This window comes from Schistocerca gregaria, chromosome 2 (assembly GCF_023897955.1).
Source record: "Schistocerca gregaria isolate iqSchGreg1 chromosome 2, iqSchGreg1.2, whole genome shotgun sequence".
NCBI classification, from domain to species: Eukaryota; Metazoa; Arthropoda; class Insecta; order Orthoptera; family Acrididae; genus Schistocerca; species Schistocerca gregaria.
The window spans coordinates 526,270,787-526,295,220 of NC_064921.1; the positions used below are offsets into that span (position 1 = coordinate 526,270,787).

General features: G+C 37.5%; 1 protein-coding gene across 1 annotated transcript in view; it reads left to right on the top strand.

The window, feature by feature from the left end:
• The window catches only part of LOC126330326 (alpha-1,2-mannosyltransferase ALG9), a 120,148-nt gene that overhangs the window by 82,425 nt on the left and 13,289 nt on the right, over positions 1 to 24,434 (top strand). Inside the window, exons 10-12 of the mRNA XM_049996348.1 lie at positions 4,703 to 4,844; positions 9,021 to 9,150; positions 11,475 to 11,608. Of these exons, the coding sequence (XP_049852305.1) occupies positions 4,703 to 4,844; positions 9,021 to 9,150; positions 11,475 to 11,608 (406 nt within the window). The remainder of the gene's footprint in view (positions 1 to 4,702; positions 4,845 to 9,020; positions 9,151 to 11,474; positions 11,609 to 24,434) is intronic.

A 24,434-nucleotide genomic window follows, 5' to 3' on the forward strand; every position in this document is an offset into this window, starting at 1 on the left:
CTCCGGGCGGGGACTACTCAAGAAGATGCCGTTATCAGGAGAAAGAAAACTGGTGTTCTACGGATCGGAGCGTGGAATGTCAGATCCCTTAATTGGGCAGGTAGGTTAGAAAATTTAAAAAGGGAAATGGATAGGTTAAAGTTAGATATAGTGGGAATTAGTGAAGTTCGGTGGCAGGAGGAACAAGACTTCTGGTCAGGTGACTACAGGGTTATAAACACAAAATCAAATAGGGGTAATGCAGGAGTAGGTTTAATAATGAATAGAAAAATAGGAATGCGGGTAAGCTACTACAAACAGCACAGTGAACGCATTATTGTGGCCAAGATAGATACAAAGCCCATACCTACGACAGTAGTACAAGTTTATATGCCAACTAGCTCGGCAAATGATAAAGAAATTGAAGAAATGTATGATGAAATAAAAGAAATTATTCAGGTAGTGAAGGGAGACAAAAATTTAATAGTCATGGGTGACTGGAATTCGAGTGTAGGAAAAGGGAGAGAATGAAACGTAGTAGGTGAATATGGATTGGGGCTAAGAAATGAAAGAGGAAGCCGCCTGGTAGAATTTTGCACAGAGCATAACTTAATCATAGCTAACACTTGGTTTCAGAATCATGAAAGGAGGTTGTATACATGGAAGAACCCTGGAGTTACTAAAAGGTATCAGATAGATTATATAATGGTAAGACAGAGATTTAGGAACCAGGTTTTAAATTGTAAGACATTTCCAGGGGCAGATGTGGACTCTGACCACAATCTATTGGTTATGAACTGTAGATTAAAACTGAAGAAACTGCAAAAAGGTGGGAATTTAAGGAGATGGGACCTGGATAAACTGAAAGAACCAGAGGTTGTACAGAGTTTCAGGGAGAGCATTATGGAACAATTGACAAGAACGGGGGAAAGAAATACAGTAGAAGAAGAATGGGTAGCTCTGAGGGATGAACTAGTGAAGGCAGCAGAGGATCAAGTAGGTAAAAAGACGAGGGCTAGTAGAAATCCTTGGGTAACATAAGAAATATTGAATTTAATTGATGAAAGGAGAAAATATAAAAATGCAGTAAATGAAGCAGGCAAAAAGGAATACAAACGTCTCAAAAATGAGATTGACAGGAAGTGCAAAATGGCTAAGCAGGGATGGCTAAAGGACAAATGCAAGGATGTAGAGGCTTATCTCACTAGGGGTAAGATAGATACTGCCTACAGGAAAATTAAAGAGACCTTTGGAGAAAAGAGAACCACTTGTATGAATATCAAGAGCTCACTTGGAAACCCAGTTCTAAGCAAAGAAGGGAAAGCAGAATGGTGGAAGGAGTACATAGAGGGTCTATACAAGGGCGATGTACTTCAGGACAATATTATGGAAATGGAAGAGGAGTTGAAACAAGGCCCCCGGGGTAGACAACATTCCATTTGAAACTACTGACAGTCTTAGGAGAGCCAGTCCTGACAAAACTGTACCATCTGGTGAGCAAGATGTATAAAACAGGCAAAATACCCTCAGACTTCAAGAAGAATATAATAATTCCAATCCCAAAGAAAGCAGGAGTTGACAGATGTGAAAATTACCAAACAATCAGTTTAATAAGCCACAGCTGCAAAATACTAACTCGAATTCCTTACAGACGAATGGAAAAACTAGTAGAAGCCGACCTTGGGGAAGATAAGTTTGGATTCCGTAGAAATGTTGGAACACGTGAGACAATACTGACCCTACGACTTATCTTAGAAGAAAGATTAAGGAAAGGCAAACCTACACTTCTAGCATTTGTAGACTTAGAGAAAGCTTTTGACAATGTTGACTGGAATACTCTCTTTCAAATTCTAAAGGTGGCAGGGGTAAAATACAGGGAGCGAAAGGCTATTTACAATTTGTACAGAAACCAGATGGCAGTTATAAGAGTCGAGAGGATGAAAGGGAAGCAGTGGTTGGGAAGGGAGTAAGACAGGGTTGCAGCCTCTCCCCGGTGAGCAAGCAGTAAAGGAAACAAAAGAAAAATTCAGAGTAGGTATTAAAATCCATGGAGAAGAAATAAAAACTTTGAGGTTCGCCGATGACATTGTAATTCTGTCAGAGACAGCAAAGAACTTGGAAGAGCAATTGAACGGAATGGAGAGTGTCTTGAAGGGAGGATATAAGATGAACATCAACAAAAGCAAAATGAGAATAATGGAATGTAGTCGAATTAAGTCGGGTGATGCTGAGGGAATTAGATTAGGAAATGAGACACTTAAAGTAGTAAAGGAGTTTGGCTATTTGGGGAGCAAAATAACTGATGATGGTCGAAGTAGAGAGGATATAAAATGTAGACTGGCAATGGCAAGGAAAGTGTTTCTGAAGAAGAGAAATTTGTTAACATCGAGTGTAAATTTAAGTGTCAGGAAGTCATTTCTGAAAGTATTTGTATGGAGTATAGCCATGTATGGAAGTGAAACATGGACGATAAATAGTTTGGACAAGAAGAGAATAGAAGCTTTTGAAATGTGGTGCTACAGAAGAATGCTGAAGATCAGATGGGTAGATCACATAACTAATGAGGAAGTAATGAATAGGATTGGGGAGAAGAGAAGTTTGTGGCACAATTTGACCAGAAGAAGGGATCGGTTGGTAGGACATGATCTGAGGCATCAAGGGATCACCACTTTAGTATTGGAGGGCAGCGTGGAGGGTAAAAATTGTAGAGGGAGACCAAGAGATGAATACACTAAGCAGATTCAGAAGGATGTAGGTTTGCAGTAGGTACTGGGAGATGAAGAAGCTTGCACAGGATAGAGTAGCATGGAGAGCTGCATCAAACCAGTCTCAGGACTGAAGACAACAACAACATTTATTCTTGCGCACTGTCATCTCTGCAAATTTTTCAGTAATATACAGAGTTTGGTGTTATGGGAAATGTTGTGAAGAAGCTCTGTTTTGAAAACTAAATCATGCAAAAATTAAGTCATATCTATTATGATATGAGACTGCAGGTAGACTGGACATAAAACTTGAAGTAAATGCAGTCTACATCACACACCATTAGTGCAAAAACAGTTGAAATGATATACTGTATTCTTTCCAACATTGTTTTATTTCTTTCTCCTACAGAAATTTCAGTAGTCTTGAGTTTTCAATAGTTCTAGGTGATTCCAGTCCCATTAACCTTAAATTATTGACACTGTACTGTATAAAAAGCTTATTTGTATTGAAAATTACTCCTGGATTGTTAAACTATTGTGGTTTACATCATTTTACTCTCTTTTAAAAGACTGTGTTGCTTTCAACATTATCTCTTCAATGAAACTGCACTGTCTCACTGTTCTCCAGGTATGAAAGTAAGGTGATGAATGGTTGAATATCGTCTTAACGAGAGTTTTCACCTCAAGATTCTCTCTCTCTCTCTCCCCCCCCCCCCCCCCCCCAATCTTCTTTTCACCCCCCCTTTTTGCCCCCCCCCCCCCTGTCTCTCTCTCTCTCTCTCTCTCTCTCTCTCTCTCTCTCTCTCTCTCTCTCTCTCTCACTGTGTGTGTGTGTGTGTGTGTGTGTGTGTGTGTGTGTGTGTTTTTATGAGTTTGGGTCATCTGACAATTCTTTGAGGCAATTGAGGCAAAGTCTTAAGATCAGAACTCTTGCCTAGAAGATATTCAACTATTCACTATCTTGTTGTCATATATAGTGAACAGCGAGACAGTGCAAGTTACATGTGCAGTTGCACAGAGAAGACACTGTTGTGAGAAACACAATCTTAAATATGGATTAAAATAATGTAAATCACAACAGTTTGACATTCCAGGGGTAATTTTTGATATCAAATAAATTTTGTGTGTTAAGATCTCTATAGCTGAAGATGACTAACAGAAGTAGAATAACAGAAGTCCTGCAAAGTGCAGGAAGCTACATAAACCCCAATATGTGTTATCTAGATATTTAAAAAAAATTCTATTTCAGTTTGTGAATATTTTCTTAAATGCTGATTTTGTATAGGTACAGACAGTAAAAAAGCAATGTTTCCTGTTATTTGATAGAAATAAAAAAAACACTGATGATGCAGTCTTTCAGCAATATATATCTGTATAAAAAGAAGAAAAAATTGTGTTTGCTCAAGGCAAAACTGATGCAAAAGCAAATTTACATGTAAGTAACCGTGGACGCAAGAATTTTCAATCTCAAGATTAATACCTCTGAACCTATGTTACTTATGCTTATAGACTTCTCTGCTGAAAAGAATTTATAGGACATTGAACATCAATTTTTATGATTATTTCTACCTAAATTATTTTGTAATTATCGTAGTTTTGAAGTGAGATACCAGTAGATAAAAATCGTATAGTTATTAAATTATATTATATGTTGTTTAATTCCGATAAACAATTAAATAACCAAAGAATGGAGTCCTCATGGCCATTGTCGACCATGTTAAAAATTCTAGATTATTTGTGCTGTGTCATTCATATAGAATCTTTTTATCCAACATTTCAGCCTTTCTACAGTCAGTTCATTGAAGAGGGCCTCAGCAAGAGGGCCAAAACATCAGTCCCAATAGCCAAGAGTTTGTAACATCAAGGTTGTAATTATTTTTGAGGAGTGACATGCTTTCTTTTTGTTTCTAAAACATAGGAGATCCATTATTTTTTTAAACCAGCTTCAGTAATTTCGTATTCAGTTTTTATCACTTTATTATTTTTGTCAATCTTGTGTACTCCTTTCTTTGTTACAGGTTACCACGCACCCATAGATATTTTCTTGGAGCTGAATAGTCTCAATGCAGAAAAAAGGATTCCTTCTTACACTACCATAAATGTTTGTGTTGGAAAGGAGTGGTATCGTTACCCATCCAGCTTCTTTCTGCCAGACAATAAGTAAGAACTGCCCCCTGTTTTTGTTTTTACAATTTGATGAAAATTATAGTCATTTGTTACAAAAATAACAGAGGGATCAAATCATTCAGGCTCTGTGTTCGTCAAATTATCTGTTATTTTTACAGCTGGGCTAAAAGACTAATAATTTATGGCACATTCAGCAGATTTATGTATCATAAGAGTTATACTAAGATTAATGCAAGGGCTTTCAAACTGTACGACATGGCTCTCAGGAGTGTCACAGCCTTCCAGTGGCAGTTCAGCAGTGGTTTAGTCAAAACAGTTTTTGGTTTATTTGCTTTCTGAATAAAGGAACAACATGTACACTAGCAGTGATATCTAGTGAGCCAGCAAATAATTATTTCTCTATGGCAGCTTGGTAGATGGCAGTTGAATCGCATAATGTGATTCACTTGTTTTTATTCAGTAACACGTAGTTTGAAGGTTAGTTTCATTGAATACATATCATTTTTAAATGTTATTTATCTTCTGTGGTTTCTGTTTCTCTGTCAGCATGGGCAAAGTTTCCAGTGTAAGTGCAAAGCATGATATCTCAAATGTATCATGCAGTCCTAAAAGAATAGATGAAAATTCGAAGTATGATGACATTTATTTTAACTACTACTTTTGGAAATGAAGAACAATCACAATGTGCCATTCTTTTCAAAATCCTAGCTACTAAAACATACACCCTAGTAAAATTAAACAGTATTTGGATTCAAATCACAGTAGTTTGGCATCCAGGAAACTTCTTGTGCTCAAATTATTCTTGAGACTGAGTGCTGGCTGAAACCCCAAGCGGAAATTTTGAAACATTTAGCGATTTATGGAACATATATCGAAAACACAGCTTGTACATCATAGGAGGAGGTGTGTTTATTGCAGCTGAAAAAATATTGTCTCTACTGATGTCAAATTTGAATGTGACGGTGAAGTTATCTGGTCACATATAACAGTTCTAGGTGAAATCAAGTTAACGACTGAATGTTTTGACTGGCCACCTGATTCCACTGTGAAGTTTTTAGAGTCATTGACAGAAAGCCTACAATCAGTAGTGTGGAAATACTCAGATCATGCAATATTAGTTGGAATTGACTTTAACCTACCAAGTATAGACTAGGACGTCTGCGGATTCATTGCAGGAGGCACAGACAGACCGTGTTGCAAAGTTCTTTTCAACACATTTCCAAAAAAGTCTTGATCAGCTAGTTTAACAGCCCAAATGCAACAGAAATATTTTGTACCCCCATAGCTACTAACAGGCCTGACCTGATTGACAGCGTCAGTATAGAGACAGAGATTAGTAACCATGATGTCGCCATAGTGACTTAGATTACTAAAATTAATAAATCAATAATAAAGGCTGGGAGAGTTTTTGTGCTAGAAAGAGCAGGTAGACAGTTGTTGGTATTGCACTTAGACAATGAACCGACATCATTTGCTTGCTGTATGATGGATATAGAGGAATTATGGGCAGAGTGTAAATGGATTATAAATCATACTATGGAGAAGTATGTGCCGAGTAAGTGGATTAAGGATGAAAAGGACCTACTATTGTTTAACAACGAAATTCGAAAAATCTCTTGATTCAAAAGAGAATGCACAAGTGAGGACAGGTGGAAGTTAATAAAAATTTCTACATGTAGGAAGATCAGTGTGCGAAGCTTACTAGAACTACCATTGTTGTACCTTAGCAAAAGGTCTCGCCGAGAACCTGAGAAAATTCTGGTTCTACGTAAAATCATTAAATGGTTCTAAGGCTCCTATCCAGTGACTTGTTCACCATTTTGATGTGGCGGTAGAAGGTTACAAGATAGCAAAAGTAAAGCTGAAACTTTAAATTTCGTAGTTAATAAAATGTTCATGCAAGAGAATCATACAAATATACCGTTGTTAGACCATCACATAGACTCCTGTATGGAGCACATGGTAATAATCATCCCTGGTGTAGAGAAACAACTGAAAGAGTTCAAAACAAATAAGTTGCCAGGTCCATCCCTGATGGAATCCCAGTTCAGTTTTACACAGTGTACTCTATGCCATTGGCACCTTACATAGCTTGCATTTATTGCATATTTCTTGCCCAGTGCAAAGTCCCAAGTAACTGCAAAAAAGTGCAGGTGACTCATGCATATAAGAAGGGTAAATAATGGACATGAAAAATTACAAACCAATATTTTTAACATGTTTGCTGCAGAATCCCTTAACATATTCTGTTACGGCATAAAGTCAAGTGCCAGCGTGCCAGTCGAAAATGAGAGAGTAGAGACGGTTTTGAAGAAGACATCAGCCAATTGCATGCTGACCGACCCCTCGCCAGGACAACACAATGGCAGCAACCGCTATTCGAAGAGGACATAAGTGCCGTGCCAGCTGGTTGTGGCCCACTTCTATAGCAGCATCAAGATTAGGCACTTCAAGACCAGCTACTTAGGAATTGTATATACTGAAGAACATGGTTTATTTTGCATGTCACCCTTTGCTTGCGACATATCTGTATTTCTCAGAGTTAAGTATTGTCATTTATTTTCTGCAATAAAACTCATTAATACGATTTGCTTGAATTGTTGTGTAGTGATCCGAGGAAGCAGGTTTCCTAGATTCCCAATACAACATATTCCCAGTTTGAATATAATAAATTTTCTTAAGAAGGAAGAGCCTCTGTCCAAAATCAGCACAGTTTTAGAAAGCATCACTAGTGTGAAACATAGCTTGCCCTTTTCTCACATGACATGCTGCAAACCATGGATGAAGGGCGACAGGCAAAGTCTATTGTCCTAGATTTCCGTAAAGCATTAGACACGGTGCCATGCTGCCGACTGTTAATGAAGGTACAAGCATACAGATTAGGTTTACTGGTATGTGAGTGGCACAAAAACTTTTTAAGTAATAGAACCCAGTATGTTGTCCTTTACAGTGAGTGTTCATTAGAGATAGGGCTGTCACCTGGATTGCTCTAGAGAAGTTTGATAGGACCACTGTTATTTTCTATAAATGTAAATAATCTGGCAGACAGGGTAAAGAGCAGTCTGCGGCTGTTCACTGATGATGCTGTGGTGTGCAGGAAAGTATCATGGTTGAGTGACTGTAATGGGTACACGATAACTTAGGCAGAAATTCTAATTACTGTGATGAATGGTGACCAGCTCAGAATCTAGAAAAATTTAAGTTAATTTAGATAAGTAGGAAAAATAACCCATGATGTTTGAGTGCAGCATTAGTAGTGTGCTACTGGACACAGTCAAGTAGTTTCAAGAGCTAAGCATAATATTGCAAAGCATGTGAGGATTGTAGTAGCAAAGGCAAATCATTGACTTCAGTATATTGAGAGAATTTTAGGAAAGTGTAGTTTATCTGTAAAGGAGACTACATATAAGGACACTAGTGTCACGCATTGTTATGTACTGTTAGAGTGTTTGGGATCTGCATCCGGTCATATTAAAGGAAGACATCGAAGCAATTCAGAGGCAGGCTGCTGGATTTGTCACCGGTGGATTCGAACAACATGAAGTGTTACAGAAATGCTCTGGGAACTCAAATGGGAGTCAGTGGAAGGAAGGCGATGTTGTTTTTGAGGAAGATTGTTCAGAAAATTTAGAGAACTGACATTTGACACTTACTGCAGAACAGTTCTACTGCTGCCAGTTTACAGTTCGTACAAGGACAATGAAGGTAATATTAGAGAGATTAGGGCTCTTGAGGTGGCATATAGACAGTCAGTTCTCTCTCACTCTTCTTGTGAGTGGAACAGGAAAAGGAGGGAAATGACTGGTAGTCTTTGTGTCTGTGTGAGAAATGCCCCACAAGATTATTCCATATGACGTCGATGAATGTAAGTGCACAAGCAAGTAAAGTTTTAATCCTTTTTTCACCAAAATTAACAATTACATGTAGAACAAATGTTGCTGAATGCAAGCATTTGAGAAGATGTATGAACAATACCATGACTTAGAACTTTCTGATGTATTCCAAATTCTCGTTGTGAAAACTATGTGTGTACTTGAAAATACAGACTATTATGTGGTATGTTACATAAATAGTTTAGTTTTTGGTACATTTATGGAAGATCAGCTATATAAAAGTAAAAATTTAACACTTGTAATTCTAAACATACTGTAGTTTGATATGTAAGTAGACTATTGTCACATGGGTATTTATGTCATATTTTAATTGCAGCTGGAATTTGCAGTTCCTGAAATCTGAATTTAGAGGCCAGCTGCCAAAACCATACAGCAGTGCACACAATGCAACATCCATAATACCTGCATTTATGAATGATATGAATAAAGAAGAACCGTCAAGATATGTAAGTAAATATCTTTGTTTGCTTGGGGTATCATTATGGCTAAGATTAAATTTACATTGTTCAACTGGTGGCAAGTACAGGCACCTTTACACTCTTATGTCACATCTGCCCCTGAATTAAATTTGACAGTATAACGTAAATGGATAGTAAAAAATCTACTCACCAAGTGGCGGCAGGAGAACACACACCCAAAAAGGTTTTACTTTTACAAGCTTTCAGAGCAAGTGGCTCTTTCTTTTGGTAGAAGTAGTTAAAGGTGGAGGTGGTATTTTATAGAAGTCACGTATAATGTTATGCATAGAATGTCTGTAGAAGAAGACATTTCTGCTAAATACAAATTATGCTGTAAACTAGACCTGTCAGCCTCCTAAATATACAAAATCATCAGCTGCATAGAAAAAACAATAGATTCTAATCAAACAAAGCAACAAGCTGACTAGAAGTAGATGTTATGCTGTGGACCATTTACAGATTATGAGCAATGTTATAGACCAGACCAGTGAGTATGAATTACAACATTGTCAGGGATTTTGAGTAAATTTTTTTTTCTCAATTTCAACTAAATCTGACTGATGCAGCCTGTGTCAGTATACTAAAGAGTGTATTGTCAGTGCTGCAGCTAACATTGGAATTCACCAGGATAGTGGTAAATTGAAATTGGAAAGAGGAGTCTAGCAAGGAGATTGCATACCACCTGGATTGTTCTCAGCTGTAACAGAGGTTACTTACGGGCCATTAAAGTGGGAAAACAAGTAAGGAATATTTGTTAATGGAACATGTGTAAATCATTTCAGTTTTACTGATGACATTGTACAGTTTCCCCTGTACTGTAGATAACTGAACGAAAGAACTTCTTAGAGCAATGTTGCACACCTGTCTAAAAATCAATTACAGTGAGACCAGGACAAAGTGATACAAACAAACTATGAAAAAGATAATAGCACAAATTACTAATAAAGTCATGGAAACTGATCTTTTATGTTGAGTATGGTTGAAGACAATAACTCGGCAGACAGGAAAAGTAATAAACAGAAGTGTAAAAATGCCCTGGAGCGCTTTTGTATCCAAGCTTCTCATGTACCTGTAATTTCTGATCTTTTGCACTAAGACATGTAACTTCAGTGCAAAAAAATCATCTAAAACCTGAAGGCTGGTGAGTGGCAATTGGAGAGATGCACCTTGAAGATTATTGGGAGAGACAGGGAAACAAATAAATGGGTCAGGGAACAGACTGAGGTGGAAGGCATAATTGTAAACATAAATGAAATGAATTATTTACAAGGATGACATGTTGCTAGGTAAATCGATGATAGGTATGCCAAGGAAGTTCTTTTGTGGATCGTAGGAGATAATAAAAGACTGTGACAGTGTCCTAATGGAAGGTGGATAGATGATAATGGAAAACATCCAGAAAGGACATGGATATACATAGCCAAAGACTGTAATGGATGGAAAACTCTAGAGTAAGTCTTTAACCATCATCTTTTCTTTGGAAGGCATAATGAGGCAATCAGCATCACTGGGTGTTGATTGCCCGATAATGCCTTCCAAAGGAAAGACTTTATATGATGTCTGTAGCTGTATGTGTAACTGGACTGATGATTTCATGAGAAACAAACATGTAATAGAATGGATGAAATCACAGTGGGCTCACTGTTGTTTATGTTTTACATTATTTGATATGATGAGTTCTACTGTTATTTTTTAAAATTACTGTCATAAAGGGCAGGTGGCTCCAAAGCCAAGAAAAAATTATACAAACTCATCATTTGGGGCATGAGAAAGTTGTAGATTCTACTACAGGTTAAACAAACTACTGTTTGAACTGTACATGTAGCATAGCAGGCAATATGATCTGGAGTCAAAAATAAAAGCCTGGAAAGCTCTGGCTTATCTCTGACAGAGTTTGTTTTTAAACAATTGTTCAACAAATGTAGTCTGGAATACTGTTCAAGTGATTGGATGTATACAGAGGAGGGCGTCAGACTGACTCTGCTCTGATTTGTTCAACTCATTCGACACTGTTGCAGAGGTCTTGATCACTGTAAAATAGTGGACATTTCAAGAAAACTGCAACCATCTTTCTGAATTTCACGAATAGTTTTCTGTAAGGAATTAAGAAGTCACAATTTATGGATCAAGGTACGGAGGGGGGGAGGATTTTTATTTTTTTTAATAGTAGTGAGTTGTTCAGTTAGTTAGAATGATAAAAGTTTTTCACAAACACTAGTGATTTTTACTTAATAGCCTTTGTAAGACCATTTCTTTTATTATTTAGCAAACATGTTTTGTAATTAAATGTTTAAAACAATTTATATTTTCAGTTTGACATTGAAAACTGTCATTTCTTATTTGACTTGGATCTGGAAGGACGTGAGACACCAAAAGAATCCAATTATTCACATCAGAAAGATTACTGGATTGTTATCAAGTCAATACCATTTTTGGATGTGGAGAGGTTTGTGTAAAGTTGTATTATTGGAGATATTTCGAACTGTTTGTTCCTTGGACAGAGTAATTATTTGCTTTGAGTGCATCTGATCTTCTTTATTTTTACAAAGGAATTGCAATGTTCACTAGAATTAAGGTAAATGATATGTTTTATGTAGTAAATTCAGATTACTACAATATATTTTTTTTCTTTGGGAGAGCTGTGAGTTGCATTACGAGCACTTGTGTCCTTGCGAATCGTCCTAATATATTGAGGTACACAGAAAATACTGTTAGAGTTTATGATTTATTTTTATGGACTATGTTATTCCATATATTTTAATATTGGGATCAATGTCTTAGTTTAAATCATAGTACATAAATATTACATTGTATTTCTCTGCTATGATGATGGAAAATTCTGGTGGAAAAGAAATAATGGACTGAGTAAAAACAACCATTCACCATGTAGAAGTGCAGACCAATGGATAAGCTGACAAGTTCTTGTAAAATTGTCTATAGGAGTTTTATGGGCAAGATCTTCTAATTTACATTTAACTCAGAATTCTGTTGTCATTTGGTCACAAGAGTCTTTTCTAAATCTATAAAGGTTTATGTTTGGTAGCTTGTGATTAACTGTGGACTACAGTTTGAATATCTGTTCTGAACAAGATTTAGTCTTTTGGACCCTCCTTGACATTCATATAATAAGCTTCAACAGGATTTTTACTGAGACTTCATAAGCAACAGGCAAAAGGAATACTCTTCCATAACTGTTGACACTTCTGTATTGCCCTTCTTGTGCTGTGTGTATGTGAGGGCTACATTCCTTACTTCTGGGATGTTTCCAGTCTTCCAAATTTGCTCAGAGTTTATTTCTTGATCTTGTATGATTTTGTAAATTGTGTGGGGGACAAACAGCCATTTACAAATAAAAACAAATCCTGACCTTATCATTCTTCCCACTGATGATGTCAGGATCACAGTGACTATGTGATGATCTCAAGCAGCTTTCCAATACCTATGTTTACAAATCTTACCACTAGGATGCTTCAGAGCCTCTTCAGAATAGTAGATCCATTCCTAAACTTTTCACCTGAATGTAAATCCCTATAAATCTATCTTTCATCTGCTCCCAAAAGTCCATAAAAACAGTTCCATTGATCACTTGATCATGCCTGGCTACAAGGCTCCTACAGAGACTTACTCTGCCATTTATGACCAGCATCTCCATGTTGGTGTCTGAAATTCCATTTTCTGTGTACAACACATTAATAACTTCCTCATTTACAACTTATAAGTTCCTATCGTATTACCACTAGACTCCTGCCACTGTTAGTGCTGTATCATTGTACATGAACATCGCCCATGCCTGTGGCATTGCTGTAATGGAAGACTCACTTTCCAAGCACTGACCCTACACCACAACCACCACTTTCTTTAAAATCCTTTTCATGAAGCACAATTGGACCCATAAGTATTTCGTCCTTTGGAAGCGAAATTTACAGGAAAGTGTGCCGAACTGCCTTTTATACTCATACTGACAATATTACAAAAAGGGTAGATTGCTACTAGCTACATAGTGAAGAAGCTGAATTGCAGACAGGCACAACAAAAATACTGCTACTAAGTTAAGTTTTCAGCCAAAAGGCCTTCTTCTACATTAGATGACATACACATACACATCCACACGAACACGACTCTCACTTGCATGACCATAATGCTCCTATAGACATTTCCTCAGCCATAGTTGAGTGGACATATATGTGAGTGTGCATTGCACTTGCATGGATATGTGTGTGTGTGTGTGTGTTGTCTAATGCAGAAGAAGGCCTTTTGGCCGAAACCTTACCTTGTCAGCAATCTTTTTGTTGTGCCTGTCTGCGACTCAGCATTTCCACTATATGGTGAGTAGCAATCTAACTTTTCCATAATACTGTCATTATTCCATCAAGGATTTTCCTTTGATTTTGGTACTCATGCAGCACTTTCCTATTCATCCTGTTTAAGAGCCATCTGAACTCAATCCCTTAAGTCCTATGTCTTACTCAAACTCACTAATGGAATCTTTATGATATGGACCTGTGGCAAGGACAGCCTTTGCTCTTTTCTCAGTGGACCTAACATCTTCCCAAACCTACTGCATTCAATGGCCTACCTTTCCAGATGTTGATTTCTAGCTTCTAGATGTCCACATGAAAACTTCTGATCATATAAAATACATCATCTGCCAATTGTACTTCATTTGTCTTGTGGCATCCATCTCACATTAAAAATCCCTTACTTACAGCCTAGGCACTGGCAGGTGCCACATCTCCAGTGGGAAGCAAAAGTATTGAAATAAGCCAATTACTTTACGAGAGTATATATGGACCGACTGTGCCTAGTCGCTCCAGAAATAAATTTCTGTTGCCATTTCTTATTGTGACATGAACAAACCTATTGTACCTGGCACTGATTTGTACTCCCCTCCCCCATGACCTTGAAAAACTCTTTCATATCCTTTGCCAGAGCTTCAGTTACCTCTTGTGCCTTGATATGAGAGATACGCTACACAGAATTCTATGCTCATTCTCAAAGTACTAGCATTCCATCACCCATCCAAACTACACACTATCTTAGTGCACCCCAATCCCACCCCTCATCCCAAATTCTATACCTCAAGGGCAATTCCCATGTGAATGATCTATCTGCCTGTGTGCAAGATCTGTAATATCACTCACATACGAGTACAATCTCCCAATGAACTCCTGTTGCAAATATTCAGTACCTATTCAAAAGTGTGGCCATATATGAAAACAGCTACAACATGTACCAGCAGTGCTGCAGAACTTTATGTGGGCTTGATATGCTCAGCTGGCTAGCCAAATAAATTAATACAAGAAAATTTGACCACTCTGATTCTAATAATACTAAAACGTCAATGACTTTACTGTTGCTTTATTACTCGTACCATTTGGATTCCCTCCCATCCTAAGCCAGTACCTCTTAACTGCACATGTGGAAACTGTTCCCCCAACATGACTTTTGTTCTTCTGTGTCAGGTTGGCCATAAACTGTGCTAGGCACAATATTACTTTCTTGCTGTATATCTTTCACCCCATACCTTGCTTACCCAGTTTTGGTCTTTATACAGTATTTAATCTCATTTTGCCTCTACCACCGAAAGACAGACACCTGACTTCCCTCCCTTCTCTTATCTCCCTGCCCTAGGCATTTAATACCCCCACTATCCCTCCTTCCCCCTACTCACTCACCCCTTTCAAATTTGCCTGTTGTTCTTTAGTACCTGGATAACAGCTCCAGTTTTTGTTGCAGAAGGTACTAGATCTCTTGGAAGTTCCAAATTTTCATTTTACATTTTATTAATTTGTCGTCTGCGATCTTAACATGCATTTTACAGTTTTCATTATTACTTATCATGAATCTTCCACTTTCATGTTTAAAGCAATTAAATGACACTTGACAATTATTTTGTTCATAAACATCTTATTGGCTTTCAAGAGTTTAGTACAAATTTTTTTCTGTATTACAGCATGTTGTTATTTTTAAAAGATCTTCTCACATTTATTATTATTATTATTATTATTCATTTCCCTATTTAACTACTTATTGTGGTCACTTTTTCCATTTATTTGCACTTTTGTTCTTTCTGTTTTACTTATTCATGAATTTCATTCCACCATATTTACTTTCGTTTTAATATTGACATATCCATACACTTTATTTGCTCTGTTTTAATATACCTTCCCAGTTGCTCTGTTTTAGTAAACCTTCCCAGCTCCCTGCTTTAATTACCTAAATATCTTCTATAAAATGTTTCAACCTATCATTGGCGGTCGGAGAAGTATTTACTATTGATCTGGTTGACCTTTAGACATGGACGGGGGCTTTAAAAGATGTGACCATGCAGAGTCAGATTGACCAAGGATTTTTAACAAGATGAATATGTCTCCACCTTCTCCTTAACTTGCCAGACAAAGTTCCAGAGCTTTGGACCACCATTGGTGTGTCTTTGCACTATTATTATTATTTCTTTCTTATCTCAGACGTTATGTCTGGTCAAAAGTAGAAAGTGACGCGGACCTTGATCAAACTTGACTTCCTATTAACTGTATGGTATATGTTATATTGCATTTAGGAACTTTCGGGTAATTGAACCTGTATCAATAATTACTGATTTCTGTAGTTGTATATATACGTTTGGATGTAGCTGTATTGCATTGATGTACTGGTGGATATTGTGTGGTATAACTCCTGTGGTTGATAGTATAATTGGTATAATGTCAACTTTATCCTGATGCCACATATCCTTGACTTCCTCAGCCAGTTGGATGTATTTTTCAATTTTTTCTCCTGTTTTCTTTTGTATGTTTGTTGTATTGGGTACGGATATTTTGATTAGTTGTGTTAATTTCTTCTTTTTATTGGTGAGTATGATGTCAGGTTTGTTATGTGGTGTTGTTTTATCTGTTATAATGGTTCTGTTCCAGTATAATTTGTATTCATCATTCTCCAGTACATTTTGTGGTGCATACTTCTATGTGGGAACATGTTGTTTTATAAGTTTATGTTGTAAGGCAAGCTGTTGATGTATTATTTTTGCTACATTCTCATGTCTTCTGGGATACTCTGTATTTGCTAGTATTGTACATCCGCTTGTGATGTGATCTACTGTTTCTATTTGCTGTTTGAAAAGTCTGCATTTATCTGTTGTGGTATTGGGATCTTTAATAATATGCTTGCTGTAATATCTGGTGTTTATTGTTTGATCCTGTATTGCAATCATGAATCTTTCCGTCTCACTGTATATATTGCCTTTTCTTAGCCATGTGTTGGATGCGTCTTGATCGATGTGTGGCTGTGTTAGATGATACGGGTGCTTGCCATGTAGTGTTTTCTTTTTCCAATTAACTTTCTTCGTATCTGTTGATGTTATGTGATCTAAAGGGTTGTAGAAGTGGTTATAAAATTGTAGTGGTGTAGCCGATATATTTATATGAGTGATTGCTTTGTGTATTTAGCTAGTTTCTGCTCGTTCTAGAAAGAATTTTCTTAAACTGTCTACCTGTACATAATGTAGGTTTTTTATGTCAATAAATCCCCTCCCTCCTTCCTTTCTGCTTAATGTGAATCTTTTTGTTGCTGAATGTATGTGATGTATTCTATATTTGTGGCATTGTGATCGTGTAAGTGTATTGAGTGCTTCTAGGTCTGTGTTACTCCATTTCACTACTCCAAATGAGTAGGTCAATATTGTTATAGCATAAGTATTTATAGCTTTTGTTTTGTTTCTTGCTGTCAATTCTGTTTTAAGTATTTTTGTTAGTCTTTGTCTATATTTTTCTTTTAGGTCTTCTTTAATATTTGTATTATCTATTCCTATTTTTGGTCTGTATCCTAGATATTTATAGGCATCTGTTTTTTCCATCGCTTCTATGCAGTCGCTGTGGTTATCCAATATGCAATCTTCTTGTTTAGTGTGTTTTCCCTTGACTATGCTATTTTTCTTACATTTGTCTGTTCCGAAAGCCATATTTATATCACTGCTGAATACTTCTGGTATCTTTAGTAATTGGTTGAGTTGTTGATTTGTTGCTGCCAGTAGATCATCCATGTATAGCAAATGTGTGATTTTGTGTGGGTATGTTCCAGTAATATTGTATCCATAATTTGTATTATTTAGCATGTTGGATAGTGGGTTCAGAGGAAGGCAGAACCAGAAAGGACTTAATGAGTCTCCTTGGTATATTCCACGCTTAATCTGTATTGGCTGTGGTGTGATATTATTTGAATTTGTATGGATATTAAGTGTGGTTTTCCAATTTTTCATTACTATGTTTATGAACTGTATAAATTTAGGATCTACTTTGTATATTTCCAATATTTGTAGTAACCATGAGTGGGGTACATTATTATTATTATTATTTTCAAATATTACTCACAATATGTAAAAGTAACCAAATCATTTCCTGATATGACAAGCGGCTTTAATTTCATATCACAATTTGATATTAGCTACTCTCCTGACATAAGAAGCAGTTTATTAGTCTCTGTGACCCATTTCCCAAGAGATGCTATAGTTTTAACTGAATTGATAATGTCCTCCATTTATTTATATTCTGTGGTATCTTTTCATCTCTGCATACCTGCTATACACAGTGTCCCTAATAATATGTCTAGAATTTGTCTCCCCATGTAAGTTTTCCAGTGTTAGGGCCTTTAAATGCCAAATTAACAGTCCCATGCCATAGAAGGTGCCCAACTAATCTGTCTCTTCTTTCAATAATTATGTTCTATACACTCTGTTTCTCACTTTTTCTTTCTTGTGCATACTCATTTCATACCTTAGTTTTAAGATGAACTTGTTCTGTTTACCAGTAACAACAAGTTAATGAAAGTCAATGATATTTGAGCCATTGTGGATGTTAATGCAGTCCAGTAGGCTGGTGGATAGGTAACTGACAGATTAAACCACAGGGCCAGTTTCAGCCAGTAGTGAACATTTTTCGCCAACTACTAGAAAATACTTATGACAGCACACACTGTACTGTTGTATGGAAAAATTTAATGAAAAGAAACTTTAAATTTTCCATGATACACCAAAAATATTCAGTTAAAACAATGATAATAACAACAATAATAATTACAATTAATTATTGCACCTTTGCTCTCAAAATATACGCACATCTCTTTTGTTTGTTTGTAAGCATGTTTAGAGAGGTATAAGAGCTGCAGTATATTTAGCCATTGTGATCAATTATATGTCTTCTTTTCAAATTTTCCCTCAGTGAACATAAATCCTTAATGCACACCTAAGAAAATGTACATTTAGTTTAACTTGAAGCCACATTTATAATTCCTCATGTGGGAAAACTGTAATATCACTTGGTCTAACAATGCCGAACTGAACATCTTAGCTAACTTGATATAGATAGTATCTCAAGCTGAATCAGGTGAATAATGGGCTACTTTTCATCATATTATCTCCATTTATAAAGACAAAAACTTCCGTTTTTCAGCAGCTTGATATAGCCACATAATAAAGAAATAGGTTAATTGGAACTGTCCCACGAATGCATTGCCATCCCCAGGTAATACAGCGCTGCTTGTTGTGGGACACTTTTTTCATACAGCCCTACAGTTATGGAGTCTGCTCCCTACAAAAATGTGGAACTCAATGTCTTTTCTTAAATGTGATTACACCAAAACATAAGTGCAATTGTGACCAAAAAACTACGGTCTTTCACAACTGTGGTGCCTATTTTTCACCGTGCCGTCATAATAATTTAATACCAAATATTATTCTCCATGAATCCTGGACTTGCCAAGCCAGGGTGGCTTGCATGCATCAGAGACACAGGTAGCCATACTGTAGGTGCATCTACAACAGAGGGAGATATGTGGAGACCTCAGACTAACTTGTGGTTCCTGAAGAGGGGCAGTAGCCTTTGCAATAGTTGCAGGGGTAAATGTGTGTATGATTGACTTATCTGGCCTCGTAACATTAGCCAAAAAGGCCATGGTATGTTGCTATTGGGAACAGCTGAAACCAAGGGGAAACTACTGCTGTTATATTTCCCAAGGACATGCAGCTCAGTGATGATTGCACTCTCATATGGAAAATGTTCCAGAGTTGAAATAGTCCCCCATTCAGATCTCCAGGTGGGGACTACTCAGGAGGATGTCGTCGTCAGGAAAAACAAATCTGGCAGTCTGCTGGTAGTAGTGTGGAATGTTAGATCCTTTAATTGAGTATGGAGTCCAGAGAATTTAAAAAGGGAAATAGATTGATTGAAATTAGATATAGTGGGAATTAGTGAAGTGCAGTGCCAGGAATAACAAGTTTCCTGGTCATGTCAGTATGGAGTTATCAACACAAAACCAGATGGAGTAGACAACATTCTCTCAGAATTGAGAACCTTGGATGAGCCACCCATGACAGAAATATTCATGTGGTGTGCAAGATATGGAAATAAAATGGAAATGAAGTCCCATGCGTCTTTACAGAGTGTATGGGAACGATGCGGGCGACCCGCACTGCCTTACTAGGCGAGGTCGTAGTGGAGGTGGTTTGCCATTGTCTTCCTCCAACCGTAATGGGGATGAATGATGATGATGAATACAACACAACAACACCTAATCATCTCGAGGTAGGGAAAAAATCCCTGACCCCGCCGGGAATCGAACCCGGGACCCCGTGCTCGGGAAGCGAGAACGCTTCTGCAAGACCACGAGAAGTGTGCAAGATATATGAGACAGTAAATACCTTAAGACTGATAGAGGAAAATAATAATTCAAATCCTAAAGAAAGCGACTTTAATAAGTCATATTATCAAAATATTGATATGAATTGTTTGTAGAAGAATGAGAAATGTATGCGGGCTATCCACAAAGTACATTACGTTTTGGAATTAAAAGAAATAAAGTATTGGAAATTTTTTTAATTATATGCAGATGAAAGCCACACTTAAATACTACTTTTCTACATAGTTGCCATTTAAATTAAGGCACTTATCGTAGCGATGGACGAGCTTGGAAATTCCTTCATCGTAAAATTCGGCCGCCTGCACCTTCAACCACGTGGTTACCTCTTCTTGAACCAAACAGACAAAGTACATTACGTTTTGGAATTAAAAGAAATAAAGTATTGGAAATTTTTTTAATTATATGCAGATGAAAGCCACACTTAAATACTACTTTTCTACATAGTTGCCATTTAAATTAAGGCACTTATCGTAGCGATGGACGAGCTTGGAAATTCCTTCATCGTAAAATTCGGCCGCCTGCACCTTCAACCACGTGGTTACCTCTTCTTGAACCAAACAGACAGCATGCATGTAAACTTTTTATACTTCCAACAAACTTAGGCTATTACAGGTATGCGCTGTTGTCCGGTGGCATGGCCTGGTATTGATCCACGGCATGGTTACCGTATTTACTCGAATCTAAGCTGCACTCGAATCTAAGCCGCACCTGAAAAATGAGACTTGAAGTAAAGGAAAAAAAAATTCTCGAATCTAAGCCGCACCTGAAATTTGAGACTCGAAATTCAAGGGGAGGGAAAGGTTTAGGCGGCACCTCCAAATCGAAACAAAATTGGTCCATTGTAATATGAGACACAATTTACATCGAATAAATGACGATGCAGCTAAAGTAGTTTGGTTCGGTTCGAGTCGTAAGCTTAGCAGTTAAGCTTTACCAGGCAGCCATTGCTATGCGTCAGGCGCTCCGTCCGTATTTATACGGGTACCCTTCCTTTTTCATGTGCTTCGTCTGGTCTGAATCAATTGCTTACTTTGCTTTGATCTGATAAGTGCTGTTGTCTTTGTTATAGGTGTTTACGTCACTCTAAGCTGAAAATGCTTTACTGTACTGTGTCATGCATTGTTTGTCGCATTTTGATAGTGCGTGTTTACTGCCTGTCGCCGCTCGCGGCACGGCTAGCTTTTGTGCGCGCTACCGACGCTTAAAATATATATATATATATATAAAAAAAAAGGGATCGTCTCATTAGTGAAACAATGGCAAGAGACTGCAATTTGCTGTTACTTACACTGCTGCTTTCTTTGATAATGATAAATAAGAACCAAATAATAGACTGCGTATGATAGAACATGCTTGAATGAGAGTTAGGCGAAAATTTTTCTCCGTTTGAAAATCTTTGCGGCCGCTTCTTTAGTACATCAAACTCCGCACAGAAATTAGAGTCATCTTAGATTTAAAAATCTAGTCAGTTGCCTTGCTTCATTTCTGACTGTATCATTATTAGGCATAAGAATAATACGAATATAAACATGACACGATACGTATATTCTTCTGTGTTTGCTGTTGTCTCACTCTAGTTTCGTAGTTTATTAGGCAGACAGGATTTAAATGAGATAGCAGCAAACACGAAAGAATACATGGCAAAATGTTTATATTCATATTATTCTTATGGTGAAGAAAACACTGCATGTGATTCACATTTCATCAGGTTCCTATTAGCAACCAACTCTTGTCACTGGTAGGAAAATTTTCAGAAACATAGAGTTGGCTATATTGACAAACATCCCTAACAGTTTTGCCAGTCGGATTTATGTAGTACATAGAAGTGCTGCTAGATTCGAAGATGAACAATACGGAATTTGTATTTACTTCGTTGGATAATGTATGAAAATGCATTGGTCGAAACTCGGGGCGGAGGAAAAAAAATCTTGTCTTCCACCTCTCTCTCTCTCTCTCTCTCTCTCTCTCTCTCTCTCTCTCTCTCTCTCTCTCTCTCTCTCTTTTTTTTCCTGGCGCAGAGGTTTTGGCGCCAGTATTTATCTTTGTGCCTACAAACCATGCCTTTGTAGCGCTACATATATTCGACGGCAGAAGTTAGTTGTGGCGGCATCTACCAACATTTTTCACAACTTCCGCTTGCTTTGCACTCGATTCTAAACCGCAGGCGGTTTTTTGGATTTCTAAAACTGGAAAAAAAGTGCGGCTTAGATTCGAGTAAATACGGTAAGCATCAATCCGTAGCCCATGGTTGAGAAGTGTTGTCCTGAGCAGTAACTGCCATGGTCAGTGTGTGGCCTGAGTGCAGAGCAACCTGATGTCATAAACATCATTCAGTGACACTGTGTCAGATGCTGATGCAGGCAACTGGTGTTGTTACGCTGCAAATGAGATGGTCAGAATGTTCTCACCTGAGATAAGCGTCTGGCTGGCGGCGACTGGCACTGGGGGTATAGGGAGGGTATCCAGCAGTTCAGATGCCAAGAAGGCCTCAGTTAGACTTGGGGCCCATCTGGCGATGTCTGGACCCCCTGGCAAATGGCGCTGTCAGGATGATGATAGCAGAGCAGAGGTGACCTTGTTGCAGAGGCTGGCATGATGACAATTGATGAATGATTAACTTGGCAAGAAAACCAGTATTTATACATGCCAGAGTGGGTTTGTTGTGATTTTTCAGCTGCTAAAGTCACTTATACTGTGTAGAGAAGTGCCTCCTGCTTGTGGCAGTCGTCTCCACAGGCAGTCAGTGATGTCTAGTGAATGCCGTGGCACAGTGCTGGATCAGTATATTGCTGCAAGTGACCTGCTTAATAGCATCAAACCCATCTGTCTAGACTTGTGTTCCTACACTCTTCCCCTCTTTGAATAATTTGACCCCTTGAAACCTCTCTCCTGGTGCACATGGAAGTAGTTAATTCTTTACAGTTCATTGTGGACACATCTGATTGGTCTTTGGCTCACAACATCTATGAGGGTCTGTCTGTGACACTTCAACAGCTAAAACAGGTAACCAGATATATTTGGAAACTGTTTATATGGTTACAGTCGCTGGCTGTCCCAGAGAAGTAGCACCAGTACTGAGAACAATACCAAAGATGCGTTATCACACTTACTACCCATGCTTAAGTTCCTTTTCATGGTTCACTCATTGCTTCCAGTAGCCGGCTGCAAGCTTTCTCACAAAGGCGTCCATAACTCTGTTTCAGTCTGTTTGGTAGCTCTGTCAAACGAACGCCACCTAAACAACAAGGCCTCACAACTCAACTATGATGTTACGCAATCTAGGCCAGGCACTTAGCGTGAACCCTGCCTTTTGCCAAATCGTTGCGCTAACACCATTTTAGAAACTGATAAATATAAGACGGTAAAAGACGTTTAGATGATCAAGCTTGACTATAAATGAAATTACTTTGAGTTGATTTGTTATCTCTGGGAAAAAAGCAGAAGCATTTACTGTTTTCAGCTGTCAGTTATAGAATCATGAGAAATTTTTTGCGCTTAACACAACTTTGGCAGTTCCAGGCACTAAACGCTGTCAAGCTGTAAGAAACGACGTTACTGAGATGTAAAGCACTTTCCTTTTTTTTCTAAGGTATGTTACGTGTAAAATAACATACAACACTGAAGCAGAAAGTGCTAATTAACAACAGCATATTTTGAGTTATTGTATGTCATTTGTTTTATTAATTTTAAAGACAAGGACATAAACAGCATAGGCAGTTCATTCTGACACATGAAGCTACTACCTCCCAGAATGTTGTGTATTGGGAAACAACAGATAAAGTTATCAGTTTAATCCTTAATTGATGGCTACCATTTTCTTACAGTGACCCCTTCGATTGTACCAATTTTTTTTTCTACGCTGACACAGTTTTATTCTCGTAACATTCACACAAACAAAATTGTAGAATATACAGCTTACACATCTAAACGATGTTCAACTAATAATAATATACATCCATAATATATTTCAAATATATGGTTTTAAGTAAATTGTAAACAGTGAAAGTGGCACAACCAAAACATACATAAGTATCTATTAATTTCATGAAACAGCCCAGCATTTCTCTAACACTGGAAGCATTTATACTACATTACACTTATGGAAACATTGCACAGAGTAGCAGTCCTCATAAATGTAACCTTGTTTTCATTTGCTATGTTTGTTTCACAGACATGATGACTGATGCCACAGCCTCTTAATGGTTAATGTAAGGACAGATGGTAATAATTACTCAAACCATATCAGATTTGCATTTCTAGATAGCAAAATTTCTCCTACAAAACATCTTCAATATTAACAGTTTGGTTCTCAATTATTGTGCTAATGGGCACAGCACAATATGTAGCGAAGATAATAGATTCAAGTTTTCAAATGGGAGATTACATCCCACTAACAGATTTCTACAAAAAAATAACTCTAACACAAATAGAGGAAGAAAAACAAAACAATCCATTTTCATGACATGTAAAGGAAATACAAACATGACACCCTTGTCCAGCCGCAATTAACTTTCAAAGCTTGATCAACATAGCACATGGTCAAAGACATGCAAATACTTCTCACCAAACTCTACAAAATGGCAATG